Source organism: Lactuca virosa, chromosome 6, assembly GCF_052849685.1.
Source record: "Lactuca virosa cultivar CGN04683 chromosome 6, Lactuca_virosa_CGN04683_v6, whole genome shotgun sequence".
NCBI lineage: Eukaryota > Viridiplantae > Streptophyta > Magnoliopsida > Asterales > Asteraceae > Lactuca > Lactuca virosa.
Window position 1 is genome coordinate 184,933,488 of NC_136431.1, and position 21,019 is coordinate 184,954,506.

General features: G+C 31.9%; 1 protein-coding gene and 1 long non-coding RNA gene across 2 annotated transcripts; one reads left to right on the forward strand and one right to left on the reverse strand.

The window, feature by feature from the left end:
* Window positions 1–7,043: 7,043 nt before the first annotated feature.
* LOC145119642 (beta-amyrin synthase 1-like) lies at window positions 7,044–14,496 on the reverse strand. The gene is made up of 17 exons (XM_079055343.1): window positions 14,263–14,496; window positions 13,896–14,171; window positions 13,611–13,808; window positions 13,415–13,499; window positions 13,144–13,310; window positions 12,585–12,773; window positions 11,352–11,465; window positions 11,128–11,247; window positions 10,927–11,049; window positions 10,757–10,855; window positions 10,562–10,618; window positions 10,430–10,476; window positions 9,912–10,055; window positions 9,620–9,797; window positions 9,445–9,525; window positions 9,268–9,351; window positions 7,044–7,310 (listed from the first exon to the last, which is right to left on the reverse strand). Exons 1-17 carry the CDS (start codon window positions 14,461–14,463, stop codon window positions 7,191–7,193), a joined length of 2,283 nt encoding a protein of 760 aa, XP_078911469.1. The 5' UTR covers window positions 14,464–14,496; the 3' UTR covers window positions 7,044–7,190.
* A 414-nt stretch (window positions 14,497–14,910) lies between these two features.
* Window positions 14,911–15,993, forward strand: LOC145119279 (uncharacterized). Its single transcript, XR_013713767.1, has 3 exons — window positions 14,911–14,990; window positions 15,103–15,287; window positions 15,916–15,993. It is a non-coding gene; the product is annotated as an uncharacterized LOC145119279 (long non-coding RNA).
* Window positions 15,994–21,019: the final 5,026 nt, after the last annotated feature.

Consider the following 21,019-nt stretch of genomic DNA (forward strand, 5'->3'; position numbering starts at 1 on the left):
TTAATAAGGTTAAATAAATATCAAACCAAAAGTGTAATCATAAATAAACTAAGTATCAATATTAAAATAATATATTTACTTCTGCTTATAAAGTTATGTTTTTAACTTTTAACATATTATACTTAATATATTTGATTTAATATGTTGTTGTATTTAACCATTATCAGTTAAAGCTACAACTTTTGAACAATTTAGATAAAATACTTAAATTGTTAATTTAAATATAAAATTACATGGTCAACTTAAATATAAATTCAGTTCCACTTAAAAAACCCAAAGAATATTTTGTGAATAGTTAAAAGTGATAAATTGTAGTGCTAATTGCAAAAACTAAATTGTAATCTCAATTTAACTAAAATATTTCCTAAAGATATTTTTATAATCATTAAAAGTTTTCAAATAAGTAGCTTAATATAACTTACCATAAAAATAGTCAAAGATAACTCTATATAAATGATTATATCATCATACTATACTTATAAAGGAAACATTTTTCTTTTCACCGCATCAATTTGAAACTCCTAACTTTTCATATTTTCCTATAATATACTTTCTAACTTATATATGTTATTAATTATAAATATTATCATAAATGGAAGACTTCTTGAATTATCAATAACTTCACTATAGTGTTAAATGCATACCCTAAATTAATATATCAAACAAACTTAAAAATATAGTGTAAAATTTAACACCTAAAGTAAAATATCAAATAAAGTTTTAAAAAAACTCAAATGTATATTTTTTACACGAGTTAAAAGGAAAATATTAAATATAATAAACGTAAAAATACATAAATCTAAAAGTAAAATTAACTAAAAGATCTCCAAAAACTATTTTTTATAATAACTGAAATTCTTTTAAGTTTTTTTTAAATTAATTTATAATAATAATAGTTAAAATAACATAAAGTTATAAATTAAATTATATTACATCATAAACAATGATTGATAATGTAAGTAATCATCATGATGAAATTAAAATGTTGTCAATTTTTTTTAAGTTAATAAATCATTACATTAGTTAATTAAAATAGATAAGAAATATAACTAATTTTATACATACGTAAAACGTGAGTAAATACCATCAAATGATTTGATTTTAGTAAGTGTTATATTATCTATTATTCAAATCAGTTATAATGTTACATTAACTAAATGTCTAAATGTAATAATAATTATTTTTTAGTTAATATAAAAGACAAAAATATTTTCAATGAAATGTGATTAATAAAAGATTAACTATATAATTTTATTCCGCCCAACGCACGGATATTCGCCTAGTTAGATAAATATAACATGCAATATATGAAACATAGTCGACTCTCATCTTCTCAATATGGTATGATTGAGTGTTTATGAAAAATATATTATTACTAGTTAATTATTTAGGAGAAAGGAAGGAGAGTTTTTTTTTGTACAAATTGATCTCCAAACTTATTTTTTTGGCTTTATAAGGGCACGATGTGAGTTTTTTTTTTGTCTAAAAGGTCACTGAACCGGCTATTACAGGTTGACAGAGACTAAAAGAGTATGTCATATCCTAGTTTAGGGACCCATAAAGCCCGACAAAAACTTTAGGGACTAAATGGGTAAACCCTAAAAAGTTTGTAGGGCATTTATGTCATTTTCCCTTAAATAAATGTCTTAAAAAACAATTTTAAAAAGAGAAAAAATAACTTACATGAGATATTTGTGCTGTTAAATATATAGGGTTAAATATAATATATAATTTTTATCAAACAATAAGGTATCAATGCACTAATAATCAACTAGTTTTTCAATAAATCGTTCGGTTTTTTCAGTTATATTTCAGTTGGTTTTTTAAAAATTTTAATTGGTGGTGCCTGATCGGTTTTTTCAGTTATATTTCATTAAATCGTACATGACCCAACCCGACCCGACCCCCACAAATGTTGTTGATTTTTTTAACGGCTTCACTTAATTTGAGAACCATGTGATTTTTTGTTCTAGATTCGCCACTTAAAAACATTAAGAATGACCAAATATTGATATTACAAATAGTTAGATGGCCAACATAAAGACTATAGACAAAAGCATAATTTACATCCTTTTTTTTAACAAATGTATTTCAGGTATTTTAAATTTGCAAAAAACTAGATGGTTGACCCTACAATGCAGCGAAAAGTTTATAGGGCGTGTTCAGCAAAATTAGCTGTTAGCGGGTAGCTTGTAGCGTTTTGTTAAACGCTACATGAAGTAACATCTGGATTTGGAGCGTTTTGTTTAAACTAAACGCTAGAAGCTTATAGTGTCAAACAATGTTTTCTGTTTAAAACGGAGCGTTTTGTCAAACGTTAGAAACTAGAAGTTCTTAAACGCTCTGTGCCGAACACGCTCATATATATATATATATATATATATATATATATATATATATATATATATATATATATATATATATATATATATATATATATATGGAAAAGTTCAATAGATAACTATTATTAATTAAGGAACCAAGATACCAATCCAAAGCGTCAGAATTTAAAGCGATCAACGGCAAAATGAATGGTTGTAAAGTTTTATAATGGACGCATATGTACCGGATTATAACAAAACTCACTTCTTTTTTTCATTAAATTTTTTTTAAGCCAAGTTTTTTATCGAAAATAAAAAAAACCGAATATACCGTTGTTCACGATTTTTCGTCTTCTTTCCATAGAGATCCATGATGATATATAAAAAACAAACTTTTTTTTTTCGAAAAAAACCTACTTAATTTTCTTAGTTTTTTTCTATATTTAAGTTTATTTTTATCAAAAAAAAAAACTAATTATACCAAAAATATTAATTTTTTGTACTCTATTAAAAAACATCAACACCGATTAAAAAAAAAAACCTCGAACAGTGTAAATTCACACTGTGAATATAAACTGTAAATATATTTCAATTTTTAACATTCACAATATGAAAAATCTCGAACAGTTCAGATTCACATTGTGAATCTGAATTACTATTATGCACTCTGTGAATCTGAGAAGGTTAAAAAAATAAAAAAAACAAAAAAAAACCTCGATCAGTGTAGATTCACGCCGTGAATCTAAACTGTAAATATTTCAAATTTTAACATTCACGATGTGAAAAAGCTCCGATCAGTTCAGATTCACACTGTGAGTCTGACTTATTATTATGCACACTGTGAATCTGAACATGTTTACAATATGAATCTGAACAGGTTTACAATATGAATCTGAACAGGTTCACAACGTGAATCTGAACTGAAATATCGGTTTTATTATTTTTTTTATTTTTTTTAACATAAATATGAATCTATGTTTAAAAAGTACAAAAAATATGAATTTTGATATATTTATTAATTTTTTTCTATAAAAAATAGACCTTAACTTTTTTCATTAAAGAAAATGAAGTGAGTTTTTTTCGAAAAAAAAAGTTCGTATTTTATATATCATTATGGATCTCTATGGAATGAGGACGAAAAATCGTGAACAACGGTATATTCAGTTTTTTTTGATAAAAAACATGGCCTAAAAGAAATTTTAAACGAAAAAAAGTGGTGGGTTTTTTTTGTAAAGGGTGAATTTTTTGGTATAATCCGGTGTGTGTGCGTTCAATGTAAAAGTGTATATCTATTTCCTTGGCCGTTGATCGTTATGATTTCCGACGCTCACGATTGGTTCATTGGTTCCTTGGTTAATTATGATTCTCTATTGAACCTCACCCTATATATATATATATATATATATATATATATATATATATATATATATATATATATATATATGCGCGCGCATTAGGGAGAAGATAATTAATAAATACTGTGACACGTCCGGCTTTTTGCTAAAAAAATTTCATGAAAACGTTTTGGTGAAAAGTGGAGTGTGGGTTTGTAAAAACAAAAAACAAGTTAAGAGAACAATGCAAAAAGTAAGATGTGAAATTCCAAAAAAAAAAAGAAAAAAAAAGAAAAAAAAAAGAAAGAAGTTATCCAATTAAAAAATAAATAAATTTAAATAACAAAGTTATATAAAAATTGTGTAAAATATGTAAATATTATTTAGATGAATTCGTAAAAGATAATATTAGTTAAAAATATTTAATCGGAATTGTTTATTTTTAAAAGAAGTCGTCAAAAGAACTTAAAGAAAAACCTAAATTAAAAGATATTATGTTGTAAAAAAAATTAAAAAATTGTAAAATAATTCGTATCGAATTTCTAATCGAATGTTAAACTTAACCAAAATCAGTTATAAGTAAATCCAAGATATCGAATCATAACATAAACAATATTATTTAACCATCATAAAGTTTGGCCAAAATTGTTTCTTCTTTATGAATTGATTGCTAACGTTGGACCTTTTGTCCTCCAATTTTGAATACGAAAGATGAATGCCACACCTTAACAAATTCAGGTAGTTCATGACAAAAATTCCATAGTTCAAGGACCAAACCGAGATGTTTTCTTTATGAATTGATTGCTAATCCTAGAATGACGATTTCCAGGGATGTTTTCTAAAGGATCTTTGAAAGCAGTCATTTATATTTCTCTAATCGATTAGGCACGACAGTGTGACAACACTTTAGACATAGCACGACAGTACAATTAGTACTTTTTGGTGAGCACGTAGTACAATGGTACTCTGGACAGGCACGACAATACAATAGTACTTTTGAATAAACATATCAAGTCACGACTTATTATTTCGCACAACTCTCACTAACCTATCACAACCATTATCTTACACAACCATATCACATCCTCCAATTTATTATTTTACACACCCCATTACTACCCAATCGTATTATTAAGTATAATATACGATTAGATAAAGTAACAATCATATCATATAGTACAAATATATTAAACACAACAAAAATAACGCAAATAGAATATAAGCATTTAAAATACTTGTATCCATGTGTAAGTTGAAATTAACTATGCACTCACCTGACTTAGGTGAGTGACCGAAGAATTCGGCAGCGCTCCGCTTGACACTTTGACTTTTCCTTTGACGTGACCTTTCTATGATTAATACATAGTCTTAGTCTAATATTACTGATGACTAATGATAGTCTAGATTCCTCACTAATCTCAATGTCTACATCAAGATCTATCAAGTAAGGAACAAGCAGGTAGGATCGTATTGAAGGTAGGGTCCGTTTGGTGTACATGATATATTGTTTGGAAATCTCACTTTAAACACCTCACTAAATCCAGCTTAGATATCATCCCTGTAAGTAGATCAACCGGTATAATGATTTGGAATCAACTGATAAATCTTAATTATAAGTTCATAATAACGATTATAACTCTAATTAAAAGTTACACTTGAATAAAATAACTGTAGCTTAACTTACAGAGCTTTCTAATGAAAACCGGGAATTATGCAGGTAGAATTTTGATCCAAGAGCTTCTATTCACCGGCTATCTAACATTGCAGGGTTTCACTAAAGGGGTCGGGAACTCGAGAGTATTGGGACTAAGGGGTGGAAAGAGCTCCAAAGGACCGAGTGGAGTCGGGATAAGAAATTGGCTGGAACGCGAGGGTTTATATAGGCTGAAATGTGGTGTGCGCCGTGCATCATGTCCCCTGCGCGCCGCGCATCTGGCCGGCCAGGGTGACATGTCAATCGATGGGTGGTGCCACGTGTCGAGAATCTGGTGGAGTGTCAGTGCACATCGCACATACTATTTGTGCGCGTTGAAATTTCTAATTTCTTAGAAAATTCATATATTTTGCATACGAGCTCTGTTTTCGACGAGTTTATATCCACACGTAGCTATCGATGAGGTCTATAACTCTCATTTAGACTCCGTTGGTTAATTTTGAATTTATTTTTAAAGTTATATTTTTAACAGACTTAGACTATTAAAGTCCGTTAAAACTTCATAACTTTATCATATGATATCCGTTCTCGACTGTCTTTATATTGACATATATGTGTTGACGAGATCTTCAACTCTCGTTTAGATTGTTTTCCTAACAACCGACCGATTTCAATTCCGGTTTTTGAGTCGTATACTGCTACACTGAAATATTAGAAAAATCATAACTTCTTCTTATAAAGATATATTTGAGCGTTCTCTCTATATCCGGAATCTTTGTCACATATACTATAACTTAGGTTAATGTCATTTATCTAAATAACCTTCTATAAATAGTCATTTTTACCGCTTATAATATCTTAAGCGTCTAGCCCGACTTTGCGGGTGTTACACATGAATATGTGTTCGGAATCTGTGATAGTAGTAATATAGATACACAGTTCGAAATGTCAGTTCAACATGTACGGTTTTGACTATGGTCGTCCAGAATTGACTGCGTCAGTCTGGAATGTACAACTACACATTTCGAAATCCAAACTTCACCAATCCCCTGCCAACTCCGGAATGAGTATAACTACTATGGAACGACCTAATTCCAAAGAAGCGGTCATGTTTCTAAGTTTGAAAAAAAAAACTGGTTATTTTTATTAAATTTCTCATTTATAATTGTTAGTTTACTTAATTTCCCCTATATATTGTTTATTAATAAAAGATTCTTAATTATAGACATGGTTGTAAAAAGTTCTAATGGTTCCAATGCTTGTACCGCACGCTAAGCCTTAAGAAACACAACCTTAAGTTATATATATATATATATATATATATATATATATATATATATATATGAATAATATTAGAAAGTATATATATAGAATTATTAAGTATATACAAAACTGCCATCATAAGTCACACCTTACTAAACGATGTGGCTCGCTATGACTCATAAATCTTGAAACTTGACTTTACCACCAAGCCAAACCTCACGTTATTTAGAACCTTGATTATAAATAAACGGCAAGTAACAGTTGGTTCCTAAAAACATAGATGCTACTTTGGCATTTCATTGTGAGAAGTAAATTTAGAAATCTCACTATTAGCATAATATTCCACAATTATTTTAGCAGAAGGATGTTGTCATATCACATATGTGCTTTGTACATTGAGCACGGATAAATCTCAAATAACCATAAAGAATTCAATACCATCATGTTCAACATTCAAATGTAGGAAGAAGATAGCCAAATGAATTATAAAAATTGATGAATATTAGATTGAAAACTACAAATTCCTTCATCAAGTTTGACAACGGGAGATTTAAAACAATGGAAACACGTATGGGCTTTTCATCATAGAGCCTGTTTTTGGATGGTTTATTTGCAAAGCTAGCAGCAGTACAAGCCTTCAAGCTGCTTCCGATAATCAGCTAGCGCCCATATTGGGAATACATTCCTGTATAGTGCATAGTGCAGCATGCAGTTCCTATTGAAGACTCCAGTTATTTCCTGACAAAAAAGGTGGATGAATAATTGAAAAAAAAAGTTGATGGAGAAACTGGTATTTGCCCTTTCTTTAGTGAAATCTAATAATTATAGTGATCATTTACTAGTTTCTTTTAACAAGTTTTTTTAGAGTAAATTATATGGATGGTCCTTCTGCTTTGAGGGTATAATTTGTGCTTAGTCCATAACTCTTGTTTTCACTCGGATGGTCTCTATGGTTGGTTTTATTTCAGTTTGGGCCCTTAATCGACATAAATGACTAATTTACCTTAACCGACTTTTTTTAACCATATTAATAAGTGTATAGGTCGCATAACCCCCCAACCCCCTACCACTTCATGGTACTCCTTTCTCTCGTGTTGACCCCGACGAATACCTACCCCTCTCGTTCCTCTTTCTCTCACTTCATTGGTAACCTTGGACGACTAGCCGCCATCGTTCTCTTCTCTTTCCCGAGAAACTGATAGCCCTCTTGTTCGTATATATATATATATATATATATATATATATATATATATATATATATATATATATATATATATATATATATATATAGAGAGAGAGAGAGAGAGAGAGAGAGAACAGCTCCTTTGAGATTCTAAATAAAGACATTGAGATTCAACCTCAGCAACACATTTCTCATATGCCGCTCAATCGTTCCAAAGTACCGGTGCGGTGGGGGAGGTATAATCATAGACCTAATCATAAATGATTATACGGTAGAGAAGTATAACCATACATGCTTATACATATATGCCTAATTATAAATGAGTATACATATATGTATGTTCACAAAATGATTAATCATATATGATTATGATGTTTGGTGGTGGAGGAGGTGGTGGCGGCCGATGACGGAGGTGTAGTGGTGGGGTTGGTTGGTGGCGGAGGCAACATCGGTGGTGGAGGAAAAAGGAACGGACAGCTTTGCATAATTATTTATGAAAACTTTTCAAAATTCATATTCTTGATTTTTTTTTCAATTTTTTTACCAACCGTTAAGAGCTTAATTCGCTTATTTTATTTTATTTTTTTAAAACGTGTTTTTCAAAACTATGCATATATGCAAATTTATGATGTGCACATATGCACGTCAACATTTGCATATATGCATATTTTTGAAATAGATGATTTTTTTTTTCAGAAGTTCTTTATAACTAGCAACTAAGGCTCCCAAAAAAAAATTTCTGAAAAAAAAAGATCACACAAAAAGTTCTCGTGTTTTCACTAATCTTTAAGTTATGATCTAAGTCATATTGCATCAATCGTTCTTCCAAGGATGATAAAAGTTCTAAGATCGATTGACGAGTCCTTTTTTGCAACAATAGGGCTTGATATGCTTTGGGCTCCAATGAACTCAACCACCACCATAAATTGGTTTTGTCATGATTTATGTGGTTTTGGAACCATTTTTAGGTTTGGTTTAAATTTTGGTTACATGTCACATGTTTTGTTTTCCTTTCTGGTTTTGTTTGGTGTTTATTACAAGTTTTGATTTAATTTGATTTTGATAATATTGTGTTTGTTTTTTATTTTGATTTTGGTTCAGATTCATTTGATTTGAAGATGAACAGTGGTGCTTGCCGAGAAAAGGGTGGTGGCTTCCAGAGGCAAATGGTGGCAGTTGCACATGGTGAAGGGGATAGGTGTCATCATATCTTTGGTAAGGGGAATAAAAAAAATAAAAACAAATAAATAAATAAATATAAAATAAAATAACAAAAAAATAATCACAAAAAAAATACAAAATAATATTTTAGAAGATGATATAGTTATTTTAAGTTAATCTGGATCAAACTGGAAAAAATAAACGACTACATAAATAGTCCGAATTAAAAAATATATATATTTAGGGACCAAGCGCAAACGTTAGTATGCTACCATTAATTACTTGTATTTGCGTTTCTTTCATTCTATTTTGCTTAATGGGACTTCTTTTTTTGTAATTAACAAATATTACCTGTTGAGGAAAATCACCATTTTCCAGTTGGGAATTGATCAACAACTTAGCTGCTCTTTGCAAGGGTTTCGGGTCTCTCTCCATCTGTATGTTTGGAAAAAAATTGAATTAAATGTTACATATTTCAAAAAAGAAAGAACTCTATAGTCACATTCAGAATTAAAATATGATTTTCACCTGCCGAGACTTAATCAGTCCCATCATAGCCCATGCAGTGTGTACCAAGTTCGACCTGCCTCCTTCCAGTGGTATGTATTTCTGTTTATAGAGTAAGTAACACAGATGACTTATTTTATCATTATTATTCTTGAAACAACTTGCTTGATGTTATGTGATTATGTCATCGTGTTACCTTTTCTGGGCAGGATTTGTAGCTTTCTCCCCAACCACCATCGTCCATCTGCTTTTCCAGAAGAAATTTGACAGCTTTTCGAATCGCTGAACAATTTTCAAAAGTTTTACCGACAGCTGTCAGTCCTCCAAGAGCAAACCAAGTACCATATGTAAAACACACGCCCCAGTTTCCATACCTAATACCCAAAGTTCCATATGTTAACAAAATGACAAGAGAATTGGTTCTTGATTGTTTTAGAAGTCTTCTTTTTAATGTAAAAAGTAGAAACAAAAACAAAAATTAAACAAACCATGAGCCATCTTGCATCTGTATTTTCTCCAAGTATCCACATGCACTTGTAAGGAAACTTTCTATCTCTTTTCTTCTATGTTGAGGGTATAACTTCTTAAACAAAACGAGTGCTTGGATAGCTGCTGATGTGCACTCAACATACCTAGTCAACATATATTGTAAGTCTCTTCAAGGTTAAATTGATCATTTACTTTAGTTAATTACTAGGTTTCAAAATAGTCTTTATTCATAAAACATTGTAAATATATTATGCGTGTATATATGTAGTTCTTATTGGTTACTTTGATTCTCCTTTTTTATGGGATATATAACTATTCATTCATATCCTTGTATATATACAGATATACCATCTTGTCTTTTGGGTCAAAAGAGAATAATATTTTATATTCTATAGTGTCACTTATTTCCTGTTTATTCATCGAAAAAACACTTCTATAATGGAAAAGAAAGAGACCCTAAATTATATATGCAATTGAAAGAAGATATATAAATTGTAACTTATTTTAAGAGTCTTACTCGTGCTCAATGACGATGTCAGCAAAGAACTCTGTAGGGTTGAGAATCTAGAATGAAACAAAATGAATATATGTTGGACTACTATAGTAAAAGATTGACATGTTAATAAAATTTTCCCTACGAATTAGATACCTCCAACCATTCTGATGATCCTGCTGGTTCCCATGCCGCTAGCCCACCATTTTTGCTCTATATTATGATCACAATCAAATTAAACTATTTATAATGCACATCAATAATTTCTCTAAATCTATTAGAAAATAGATGGTATCTTGAACATTACAAGTGTTTCCAAGGAATTGGAAACTAAAGCAAATATACACCGACCTGTAGTGAAAGTATTATGTTGACAGCATCATATAGTTGCTCAGGTTTCATTGTTTCACCAACAATTTCTGGTGGCATTGTTGAGAATATTAGACAACACTGGGGACAAAACAGTAATTAGACCATAACTACTACATATAAGGAAACCATATAAAACCAGCCATGCGTACCTTTAACCCATCAGCAGTACAGTCTGAAACTTGCCATCCATGGTCTTGATCTGAAAAAGTCCATGACCCTTTGGAAATATGTCTATGCATGCTTTCAAAGTCACCAGAAGGATTGTCTTTAACCTAAACAGGAGTTAAGGAATAAGTAATCATGATTAATGAATTGATTATGACTCAAGAAATACACAAGAGTTTTTAGACCTGTGAAGCTTTTATAAATTCGTGTCCTTTCATCAAGGTAGGCCCAATTTCTTCTGTAAGATCAGCAGCTAACAAAGCTTGGATGGCAAGACCAGCATCCCACTCTTGGCTACCAAAACTCTGTTTCAAAATTATAAACATCAACTCTTGCAATTAATAAGTATAAACATTGAGCGTTTAGAATTACAAAAATTATGCTTTTTTATGTTGGATTTTTGTATGACCTGCATTTTCATTCCATCTTCAGCAACCCAAATATAATCAGGGATTCGAGCAAGATGCTTTTTGAAACAAATTCCATTTGGATCTTCAACCCAACATGCCAGCATACACAGTGCCTTGTACAAAAGTGAAATATTTCAATACTTGGTTTTCTCATTCCTGCTTTGTACTTAAGGCTAATGTAAGATTAATGTACTCTTATTTATTTATGTATTATAACATTCTACTTTCATTTCTTTGTATACTAACACTGTACAACCTATGGTTTTTTTTGTAACAATGTTTATTAGCTTTATCCGGTGTAAAAAACACAGCTTTAAAGAGTGTTTGAATTAGTTTCTCTGGTACAAAAACATAATAAGTTAAGTTATATTTTAGTTTTTAGCAAATTTTGCTTATACATGTAAAATGACATTTTACATATTATTGATTTTTCAACAAATAATTATTTTTTTATCACTTAGACTATGTTTGGAGTACTAGCTGAAAAGTTAACTACTAGCTGAAAAACTAGTTGATAGTTAAAAAACTAGCATTTTGTGAAAAGTAGCTGATAAGATAGTTGTAATATACAAAGTGACATAAAGTGACATTTAGAAAAATATGTTTCTTATAATTAATTAAGGTATATTTGGAAATTAAAAAAAAAATCCTAAAAAATAGTCTAAGTAGCTTTTCAAAAAGATAGCCTATAAGCTATTTTTTGGCTTACAAAACATGACGACATAAAAAGGCTCGAAAAATAGACAAACTTATCAGCTAGCTGCAACATGCTAAATCTAACTATATAATAATACGTTTGACAAAAAATAATATTAATAACATTATATATATATATATATATATATATATATATATATGCTTTTAAATAAGTAAAGATGAGGTAAGTAGTTTATTAGCGGTGATAAACTGTAATAAGTCATGAAACACTTCAAATAAGCAATCCTAATTGCCCCCTAAAGCATTGTAGTTCAATAAAATCTATGTAGTTATAGCATTGTACTTTTAGTATCCTTTTCTTATTAAGATATTATACTTTGAAAAATCTACCAAAATATCATAGTGTTGCTTTATCTTTCTATGACATGGCTATATATGGGTAGATTTTTTAAGGTACAATGTTGTAACGGGCAATGGAAGTATGATGTGATATACACAAATCAATAAAAATACGTTTCCTTTTCATGCGCTTAACCCTTGTACTTATATCCTTATTGTGTATGTATGAGGTATACCTTTTCCACCGAACCAATTGTGATATATCGACTGTTCTCATCTTCATAATGGATATGCTTCATTGTTGTATCAAGTGCTTTCTGGCGCAATTTATTAAATGGCCAACGATTTAGTAGAGGCTCAGTGCAAATATATAAACTATCCCACATTAAATCTTGTAGTAATGGATGAGGATAGTATAAATCTTCCTGAAATTATAAGTAGGATAGGCATATAATTAGAAATTTGGGTAAGCGTTATGCAAGCAAAATGTTATAATGAGTGAAAAAGGTTAAACGCAAGAAATAGCAATGTATTATCATTGATTTGTTTATTATAGCTTCCTAATTTTATTTGTTCCTATTACAACATTGTACTTAGAAAAATCTACCCACATACAACAAAAACAATTTGCACCATTACACTCATAATTTTTTTTTTGAAAGTAGAATGCTATAATTGGGTAGATTTTCTAAAGAAAATGTTGTAATAGAAAGAAATGAAAGTAGGATACAATAATACATAAATAAATGAAAGTACATTACTATTTCTTGCATTTAGCCGTAGTAGAAACTTTACCTTTGCACACAAATGCCGTATGCTCTTCCAGTTGATCTCATTGTAAGGTTGTGCATAAAGTTCATCTCTAAGTTGTAAAATCAAAGGAGTAATAGGACCCACAAATCTTTTTCCGTATAGGTACGACATTGGCATGTATACCAGCCGACAATAACACCACATTTTTGCTGAATTTAATAAATGAGAGATATTTCAAATTTTTGTAAATACACAAATCATGATACCTGATATTGGAATACACACTTTGAGACATGAATACGAGTAGATTAACCTGGATACATAGGAAGTAAAGAAGGAAGGAGCCAGAACTCCGGGGGCATTGGATTGGTTCCTGCCCACTCGCACACACCAAGTATCTAAAAACAAATAAAATTTTATAAGTTTTTCCCAAATATAAAGTAAAGAATATATTATATATAATATACTCACACAAAGGAAAAAGATAAAAGAAAAAGTTGATGTATTACAGAAAGCCATGTTTTGCCCCATGATGGGATAGTGGTGACAGTGCCATGATCCAAGATCCATTTGCGGGCTTTGGTGCATGCACCATTCAGACCACCATCCAGACCTTCACCCAAAAGCCGCATGCAAATGTAACTTAAAGTTGTCCCAAACATCGTGCTATGTCCCTCTATGTGAAACCCCCATCCACCATCTTCATTCTGTCAATTCCAGATAAGTTTTTAGAATTTTCAATCGTAAAGAAAGCCCATTTGAATTACAAAATTACGATTAGATTCGTTACATACCTGATGACAATATAAATAGCGTAGAATTTCTTTTCTGTATTCTGCTGGGAAAACAGTGTCAAGGTGGCCAGTGATATACAAACACATGACCAAGGGTTGCATGAAATACATGGGCCCAGCGTTTTCAGCAGGCCAATGACCATCACTGGCCTGCAAGGCTGCAAAGAAATTGACAGACCTCCGCAAGGCGGTTGTAGCCTTTTCATATGAGATTTCTTCAGAATCCTCAATTTTGACTTGGGGTATCGTCTGTTTGAATTGTTTCTCTTTTAGAAACTGCATATTAATTATAAGCATATTTAGTAAATTAACAGTTTAATACTATCAATATTACTATTGACGATCTGAATTTTGGTAATTCATAGACCTGCATGCGCCAAAGGAGATCACTGCTGGGCTTAACTTGGTGCCGGTGGTTCCAGTAATGGGTCCGAGCTTGTTCAACCTCGGCTAGCTCTTCTGGGTTTCCATGATTTGAATCGAACTCCCATATTTGCCTTCCGACAAAGTTGTTTGTGGTGTAAAGGTACGGATCATTTCCTCCTTCAGCTATCTTCAATCTCCACATATTTTTTTTTCCTTATTAAACTTCAAGTAAATGCAAAAGTAGAAAATATGGTGAAAAGTGTTATAGGGTGCACCTGCTTTTATATTAAGTGATTAGAATTGAAGAAAAGAACTCGATGATACTCGATTATCACTTTTACTTTTTCAGTTGACTGCGGTACACATTGTTTCACCAACATTATTCAACTTAAAATCACAAACATGTTTTACTTGTTTTATATATGAAATATAGAGAACTAAAACACGTAGAATTAATGAAGACGATTTTCTATAACACTACAAAAAATATGTGCAATAGGGGCACGGCGAGATTGGCAATAGCGGTGACACCGCCATTGCATTTGTGACGTCGCCAATATTGCATTAGAGGTGATTTAATTGTTAAAATGACAATTTTATTATCTGATCTTGAATTGCATTTATATTTTGATATTTTCATTATTACTTCAGAGTCAAAGGAAGTAAAAACAGCAAAGAGCAAAAAGAAAAACGCGAAGAAGAAAGGAGCAACATAAGAATAATGTTCCTGTATGCGCTATCTCAAATACTTCATCTACAGACAATGCCCCAAGGTTTCTAACCGTAATTTATTCTTTATAAAGTGATTGAACAAGTTCTTCGTTTTTTTTTATGTCTACAGGAATCAAATGGTATTGGTTCTGTGGGCCATAATGATAATAGGGTGAACAGCCGTTGTCTACCCAATATCAACGAGCTTTTGAAGTTGCAAGATTCAGAGAATGATAGATTTGGACTTGATGATGAGTTTGATGACTGTGATATAGGAGATGGGATAGATCCTGAAATAAAAGAGCAAATTGACAGGTACTTTCATTTAATATACTTTTCAGGAGTTTGAAAAATTTTAAGTTTTTACCTGCACATTCTAATTTATATACTCCCTCCGTTCCAATATTATTGTCCACCGACAAAAAACACATATAAAGAAAATCATTAATTACTACTAACTTTATTTAATAAAATGACAGTTTTGTCCTTACTTTGCATTTAATGTTCCATTAAATGCTTAGTTGGTTAAGTAATAATAAGGGGGTATTTTGGTAAAAATGTTATTTATCTTTAGAAGTGGATTATTATTTTGGGACAAACCAAAAAGGAAAGATGGACTATAATTTTGGGACGGAGGGAGTATTATTCTGACAGGGTTAAATGCATGAAATAGCAAAATACTTTCATTAATTTGTTTATAAAATCATCCTATTTTCATATCTTCCTTATAAGAAAAATAATTGAAAGTACAATTTCATAAATGAAACAAGGGTGGTAAATAAATGGATGTATATTGTTATTTTTAGGGTGATGTGTAAGTAATAGAATTAAATTGAAATTGAAAGTAGAATGGTTGAATGCAAAAGCTTTTATGACACGGCTAAAGGCAATAGCGACGACATTTAACCTGTTTAATTAACGAAATTACCTTGATTTCTTGTAGTGAGACCGAGGGGAAAATACAGGAATAGGAAACATCTAGCAAATGAGAAACTTGTGATTTAAATGCTAAAGATTAAAGGTATGTTTTTTTTTCTTTTTCTTTTCTTATTTATAAATCTTGAATAGTCATTAAAAGATTAAAGGTCTTTTTTTTCCTTCCTATTTATATAAGTCTTAAAAAGATAATACAAGTTAATGCGTTAAAGTATATATGTATATTTATTGTATTGTGGTTTAGCCCTTGGTATAGTCTTGTATTTGGCCCACAACCCATTGTATAATGCATGTGTATATAATCTTGTAGTTGGCCGCTGATAGCAAAACCAATTGCAACCACAATATGTGCATGTGTTTATCCCACCACCGGCCAACACAACCCACCCAAAGAGCCCCATGGGTCCACCTTTCTTCTGTTTCCAATTTCAAGCAACATTCGACTCAACAGTGGGTCATGCCCAATGTTGGTTTCCTTGGCCCGCCGCCTCAATATCCTTATGCCTACATTTATGTTGGATTATGAGACAACTACACCTTTAGCTAGCCTAAACAGTTTACAACCCAATATCGTCGATCGACCTACCTTATTGCCTCATTTGTTCAACACTCTACGTTTAAATGATCATGGAAATAAGGATTGGATTATGGATACGTAGGCTACATATCATGTTCATGCGAGGAATATTATCTCTGCTTATCGTTTGTATGAATAAGGTTTTCGTTATAAGTTTGACTTTTATTCTAGAAACATCTCTTTGTTTAGAGATAATGTGTTCTATTTTGAAACTTGTCCTAATAATGGAATATACGAAATCGATTTAAATGGTTCATACAAAAATGACACTTCAATGTACAACTTAACAAATAAGAAAACAAAGTCGGACATAAATAAAACTTATTTAACAAATAAGAAAACAAAGTGTTCATAACCCTAAAAGTAGTGTTTCCTGAAAATGACTCTATCTTGTATAAAGCAAGTGGGAGCCCCATTGATCTTGAAGAAATTCGAGAAACACAACCTTTAGTTGAGAATGATAATCAATAAAGCATTGTTGAACTTGAGATTATCTTTCAGATGTCGGTAACCAACCAACTGTACGTCACTCCAGTAGACCTCGTTAGGAACCTGAAAGATTTGGATTTGTGAATCCTGAAGAGGAAGTCTTCTTGATGGATCAATGTGAGCCCATCAATTTCAAGGTAGATACTAAAGATCCAAAATCTGAAAAATGGCTTGACGCCATGAGAGTTGAAAATTAGTCCATGAATGACAATCAAGTATGGGACGTGGTTGATTTACCTCCTAATAGCATAGCTATTAGAAGCAAGTGGATCTTCAAGAATAAGATCTACATGGACAGAAATATACAGAAATTCAAATTATAACTTGTCGCCAAAGGGTATACTCAAATTCAAGGTGTTGACTATGAAGATACTTTCTCAATAGTCGTTAAGATTAAATCTATTAGGATTATCATGGCTATAGTTGCATATTACGACCATGAGATGTGAAAAATGGATGTCAAAACTTCTTTTCTTAATAGATATCTTGAGGAAGATGTCTATATAGAAAAAACTGAAGGTTTTGTCAACCCAGATAACATAAAGAAGGTGTGCAAATTGAAGAAGTCCATTTATGGATTGAAACAAGCATCTAGGGCCTGGTATCATCGTTTTGGTGAGAATATCAAAAAGTTTGGTTTTTTCAGAAATTCCCGATGAACCATGTGTATACATCAAGGCAAGTTGGAGCCAAATGATTTTTCTAATTCTATATGTTGATGACATATTACTGATCGGGAAAGATATCCCAACATTGAAAGAGACTAAGGCTTACCTTAGTAATTCCTTTCAAATGAAAGATCTAGGGGATGTTGCATAAATACTTGGTATTATGACCTATAGAGATATTTCCCAAAGAGTTATCAAATTGAGTCATAGCACATACATTGACAAAGTCTTAAAATGCTTTTCAATGGATAACTCAAAACGAGGAATTGTACCATACTGCCTGACACCATTTCTAAGGCTGACGACCCTAGTACTGAAGATGAGATCAAAAGAATGAGTCGTATAATGTAGGCTTCATCAATAGGATCAATTATGTATGTTATGACTTATACATGGCTAGAAGTAGCTTATGTTATTAGTGTAACTGATACGTATCCTAATCCAAGCGAAAAACATTGTATGGCTATAAAGAAGAGTTAAGGAAGAGCTTACTTTAAGATGTTACATGGATGCTAGCTTCAAAATTGATCGATATAACTCATAATCGCAGTTGGGATACGTGGTCACACTTAATGGAGGAGCCATTTCCTGGAAAAGTTCAAAGCAAGAAGTGGTTGCACTTTCTGCAACAAAATCTGAGTATATAGCTACGTCTGAGGCATCTCAAGAAGTTGATTGGATGAAGAAATTCATTGGTGATCTAAAAGTTGTTCCAACAATACTAGATACATTCAATGGAAATTCATTTTCATTCATCAAGAATTAGAATTAGAAAATATACGCATTGAGAATGTTCATACAGATAGTTAAATGTGACTCGATCATTTGGATTATGCTCATGGAGCATTTGGAGCACTTAGATCGCAATGGAGCACTTTGAGTTCATGGAGCATGTAACAAAGGAACAGATCCTCCAAGAAAGGAATGGATCAAGTAAAAAAGGAACAAATCTTACAAAAGATGATTTGGAGCAACTTGGAGAAACTTGCAGTGGCTTGGAGCAACTTAGAGTGGTTTGGAGAAACTTGGCACAACTTGGAGCACTTGGACCAACTTGGAGCAACATGTTGTGCCATGATGACTGATGTTGCGCCATCCCTTGGGATGTTGCACCAAATGGAAGCATCTTGCGCCATCTATGAAGATGTTGGGCCAAAGGGGAAGAAGTTGCGCCAAAGGAATGGATGTTAAGCCACACAAAAGAGATGTTGCGTCACAAGGAAGAAAAGAAGGAGATGTTGCGCCATGAAGGTATGAAGTTGCGCCAAAGGAAGGAAGTTGCGCCATCTTGAGGAGATGTTGCACCATGGAGAAGATGTTGCGCCATCATGGACTATCTTGGTACATGATGTGCCATATCGATTCCTTTGTTGTGCAATGTTGATCCACGTTTTCCTAGAAGATGATCATGCTCAAGAAATACACCATGTTGTGCCACCATGATGAATGTTGGGCCATTAGTGTTCATGATGCGCCACCTGTGCATCATGATGCTCCACTATGGTCAAGGTGGTCCATCATGTGCGTTGCTAATACTCATGGATTTTATGACATGGAAGAATGTTCTAGAAGATGTTGCATGGTGGATTGTGATTAGTTGATACCTTTCATGTGTATCCAAATAAAGTCTTTGTTACCACAGGGAATGGTGATAATGTTGCTCCTGAAATGAATAAGTTGGTGAACTAAGACAATGCGAGTGTGACGAATGAAGGATTTTTATTTAAATCAAAACACAATCGAAAATGATTTGAACGAACATTCGAAAGTTTTACAACGTCAAAATAAAACAAAACATGTTTGGGCAGTGGAAAGAGAAAAATCTGTTGTTGAAAATAAAAACAAAGAAAAATGTGTTGATTCTTTGCCTAATGATCCAAAACATCAAAAGGCAAAAACACAAATTTTCAAAAAAGAAGTAGAAAAATTGGCTTCTGAAAAGGGAATTTCGAATTCAAAAGCACAGAATAAAGCATATTGAAAAAATGAAAAATCTTTTCACAAACAAAAGGTTTTCAAACAAAAATCTCCTGAAACTGAAAAGAAGTTTTCACAAAATGCAAAGAATTTTCAAAATAAATCTTTTAAAAAGCAAAATGATTTTCGACAAGGTCAAAACCATGTCCAAAATAACTTTCGGCAAGGTCACAAAAATTTTCAATAACAAAATGGTTTTCAAGGAAGTTTCCAAAATCATGGACAAAGGAGTTTTAATCAAAACCAAAAAAAATCAACAAAATTCACGTGTTGGGTATCAAAACCGTTTTCAATATTATTTACAAAAGTCATCTCCCAAAAGACATTTTGAGAAATTAGAAATTGAAGGAAGGAAGAGTGTACCTTTTAAACCTGAAAATCCAAATTTTGCAAATCCTGATTCGAAACAAAAGATGAAAGCTTCATTCACCAAAGGCAGAAATGATATCAAGAATATCAATCACTGGGTTGAAGGAAAGGGAAAACAATACCAATCATGAAAGTAGTCTCAAGAGCAAATTCAAAATGCTTACGAGAAGTACTTAAATGAGTCAATGAGTGGAAGTACTTCATCAAGGGAGTCTACACCAACAGTGCGAAAGTGGAAAGAAGTTCAAAAGAAGAAAATTGATGTTTCTTAGAAAAAGGTTGAAAAAGAGAAAATCAAAGTTGAGCCTTCGTCATGGCATGATTATATTTCGATGCCTAAAGCTGATGAAGTTGACTCAACTGACAATCTAAAATCGAAAGTTCGTAATTGGGGTTTAGGTTCCTCATTGCACAATATGTTTCAAACTAATGTCCAAGGACCCAAAAGGTCTTGGGGACCTATATTGTTCTAACTAATTACAGGTACTATGTGACGATCAATATGACAAAAATTGGTATATCGATAGTGGATGATCATGTCACATGACTAGGAGGAAAGAAAATATGAGAGACTAACAAAAGTTGGAAAAAGCAGGTGTGGTCAAGTTTGGAAATAACAAAAAATTTAAAGTCAAAAGATATGGAAAAGTGATGAATAGGAAATTCACGATGAATCGCGTTGCTTACGTTGAAGGATTGAAGCATAATCTGAGTAGTGTTTCGCAACTAGTTGCTGGAAAAGGAAATCAGGTTCTTTTTGATAAGGAAGGTAGTACAATCTCCAACAAGGAAATGAAAGAGGTTCTGCTAAAGTCAAAACAAAAGGGAGACATGTTCACTCTCGACATGAAACCAATTGTGGGCATTCCCTCTGTGTGTTTGCTATTGAAAACATCTTCGGATCTTAGTTAGTTATGACATAGACGTCTTTCTCATCTCAACTTCAAAAACTTAAATAAACTTGTTCTTAATGATCTTGTTTGTGGTTTACTTGTTTTGAAATTTGACAATGATCATTATGTGCAGCTTGT

Coding starts and splice junctions, on each gene's coding strand:
- LOC145119642 (XM_079055343.1), bottom strand. CDS start 14,463: ATGTGGAGATTGAAGATAGCTGAAGGAGGAAATGATCCGTACCTTTAC. Junction 11,466..12,584: donor CAATTGGTTCGGTGGAAAAG/GTATACCTCATA, acceptor CTTTTGTACAAG/GCACTGTGTATGCTGGCATG. Junction 11,248..11,351: donor AAGATGGAATGAAAATGCAG/GTCATACAAAAA, acceptor ATTTTGAAACAG/AGTTTTGGTAGCCAAGAGTG.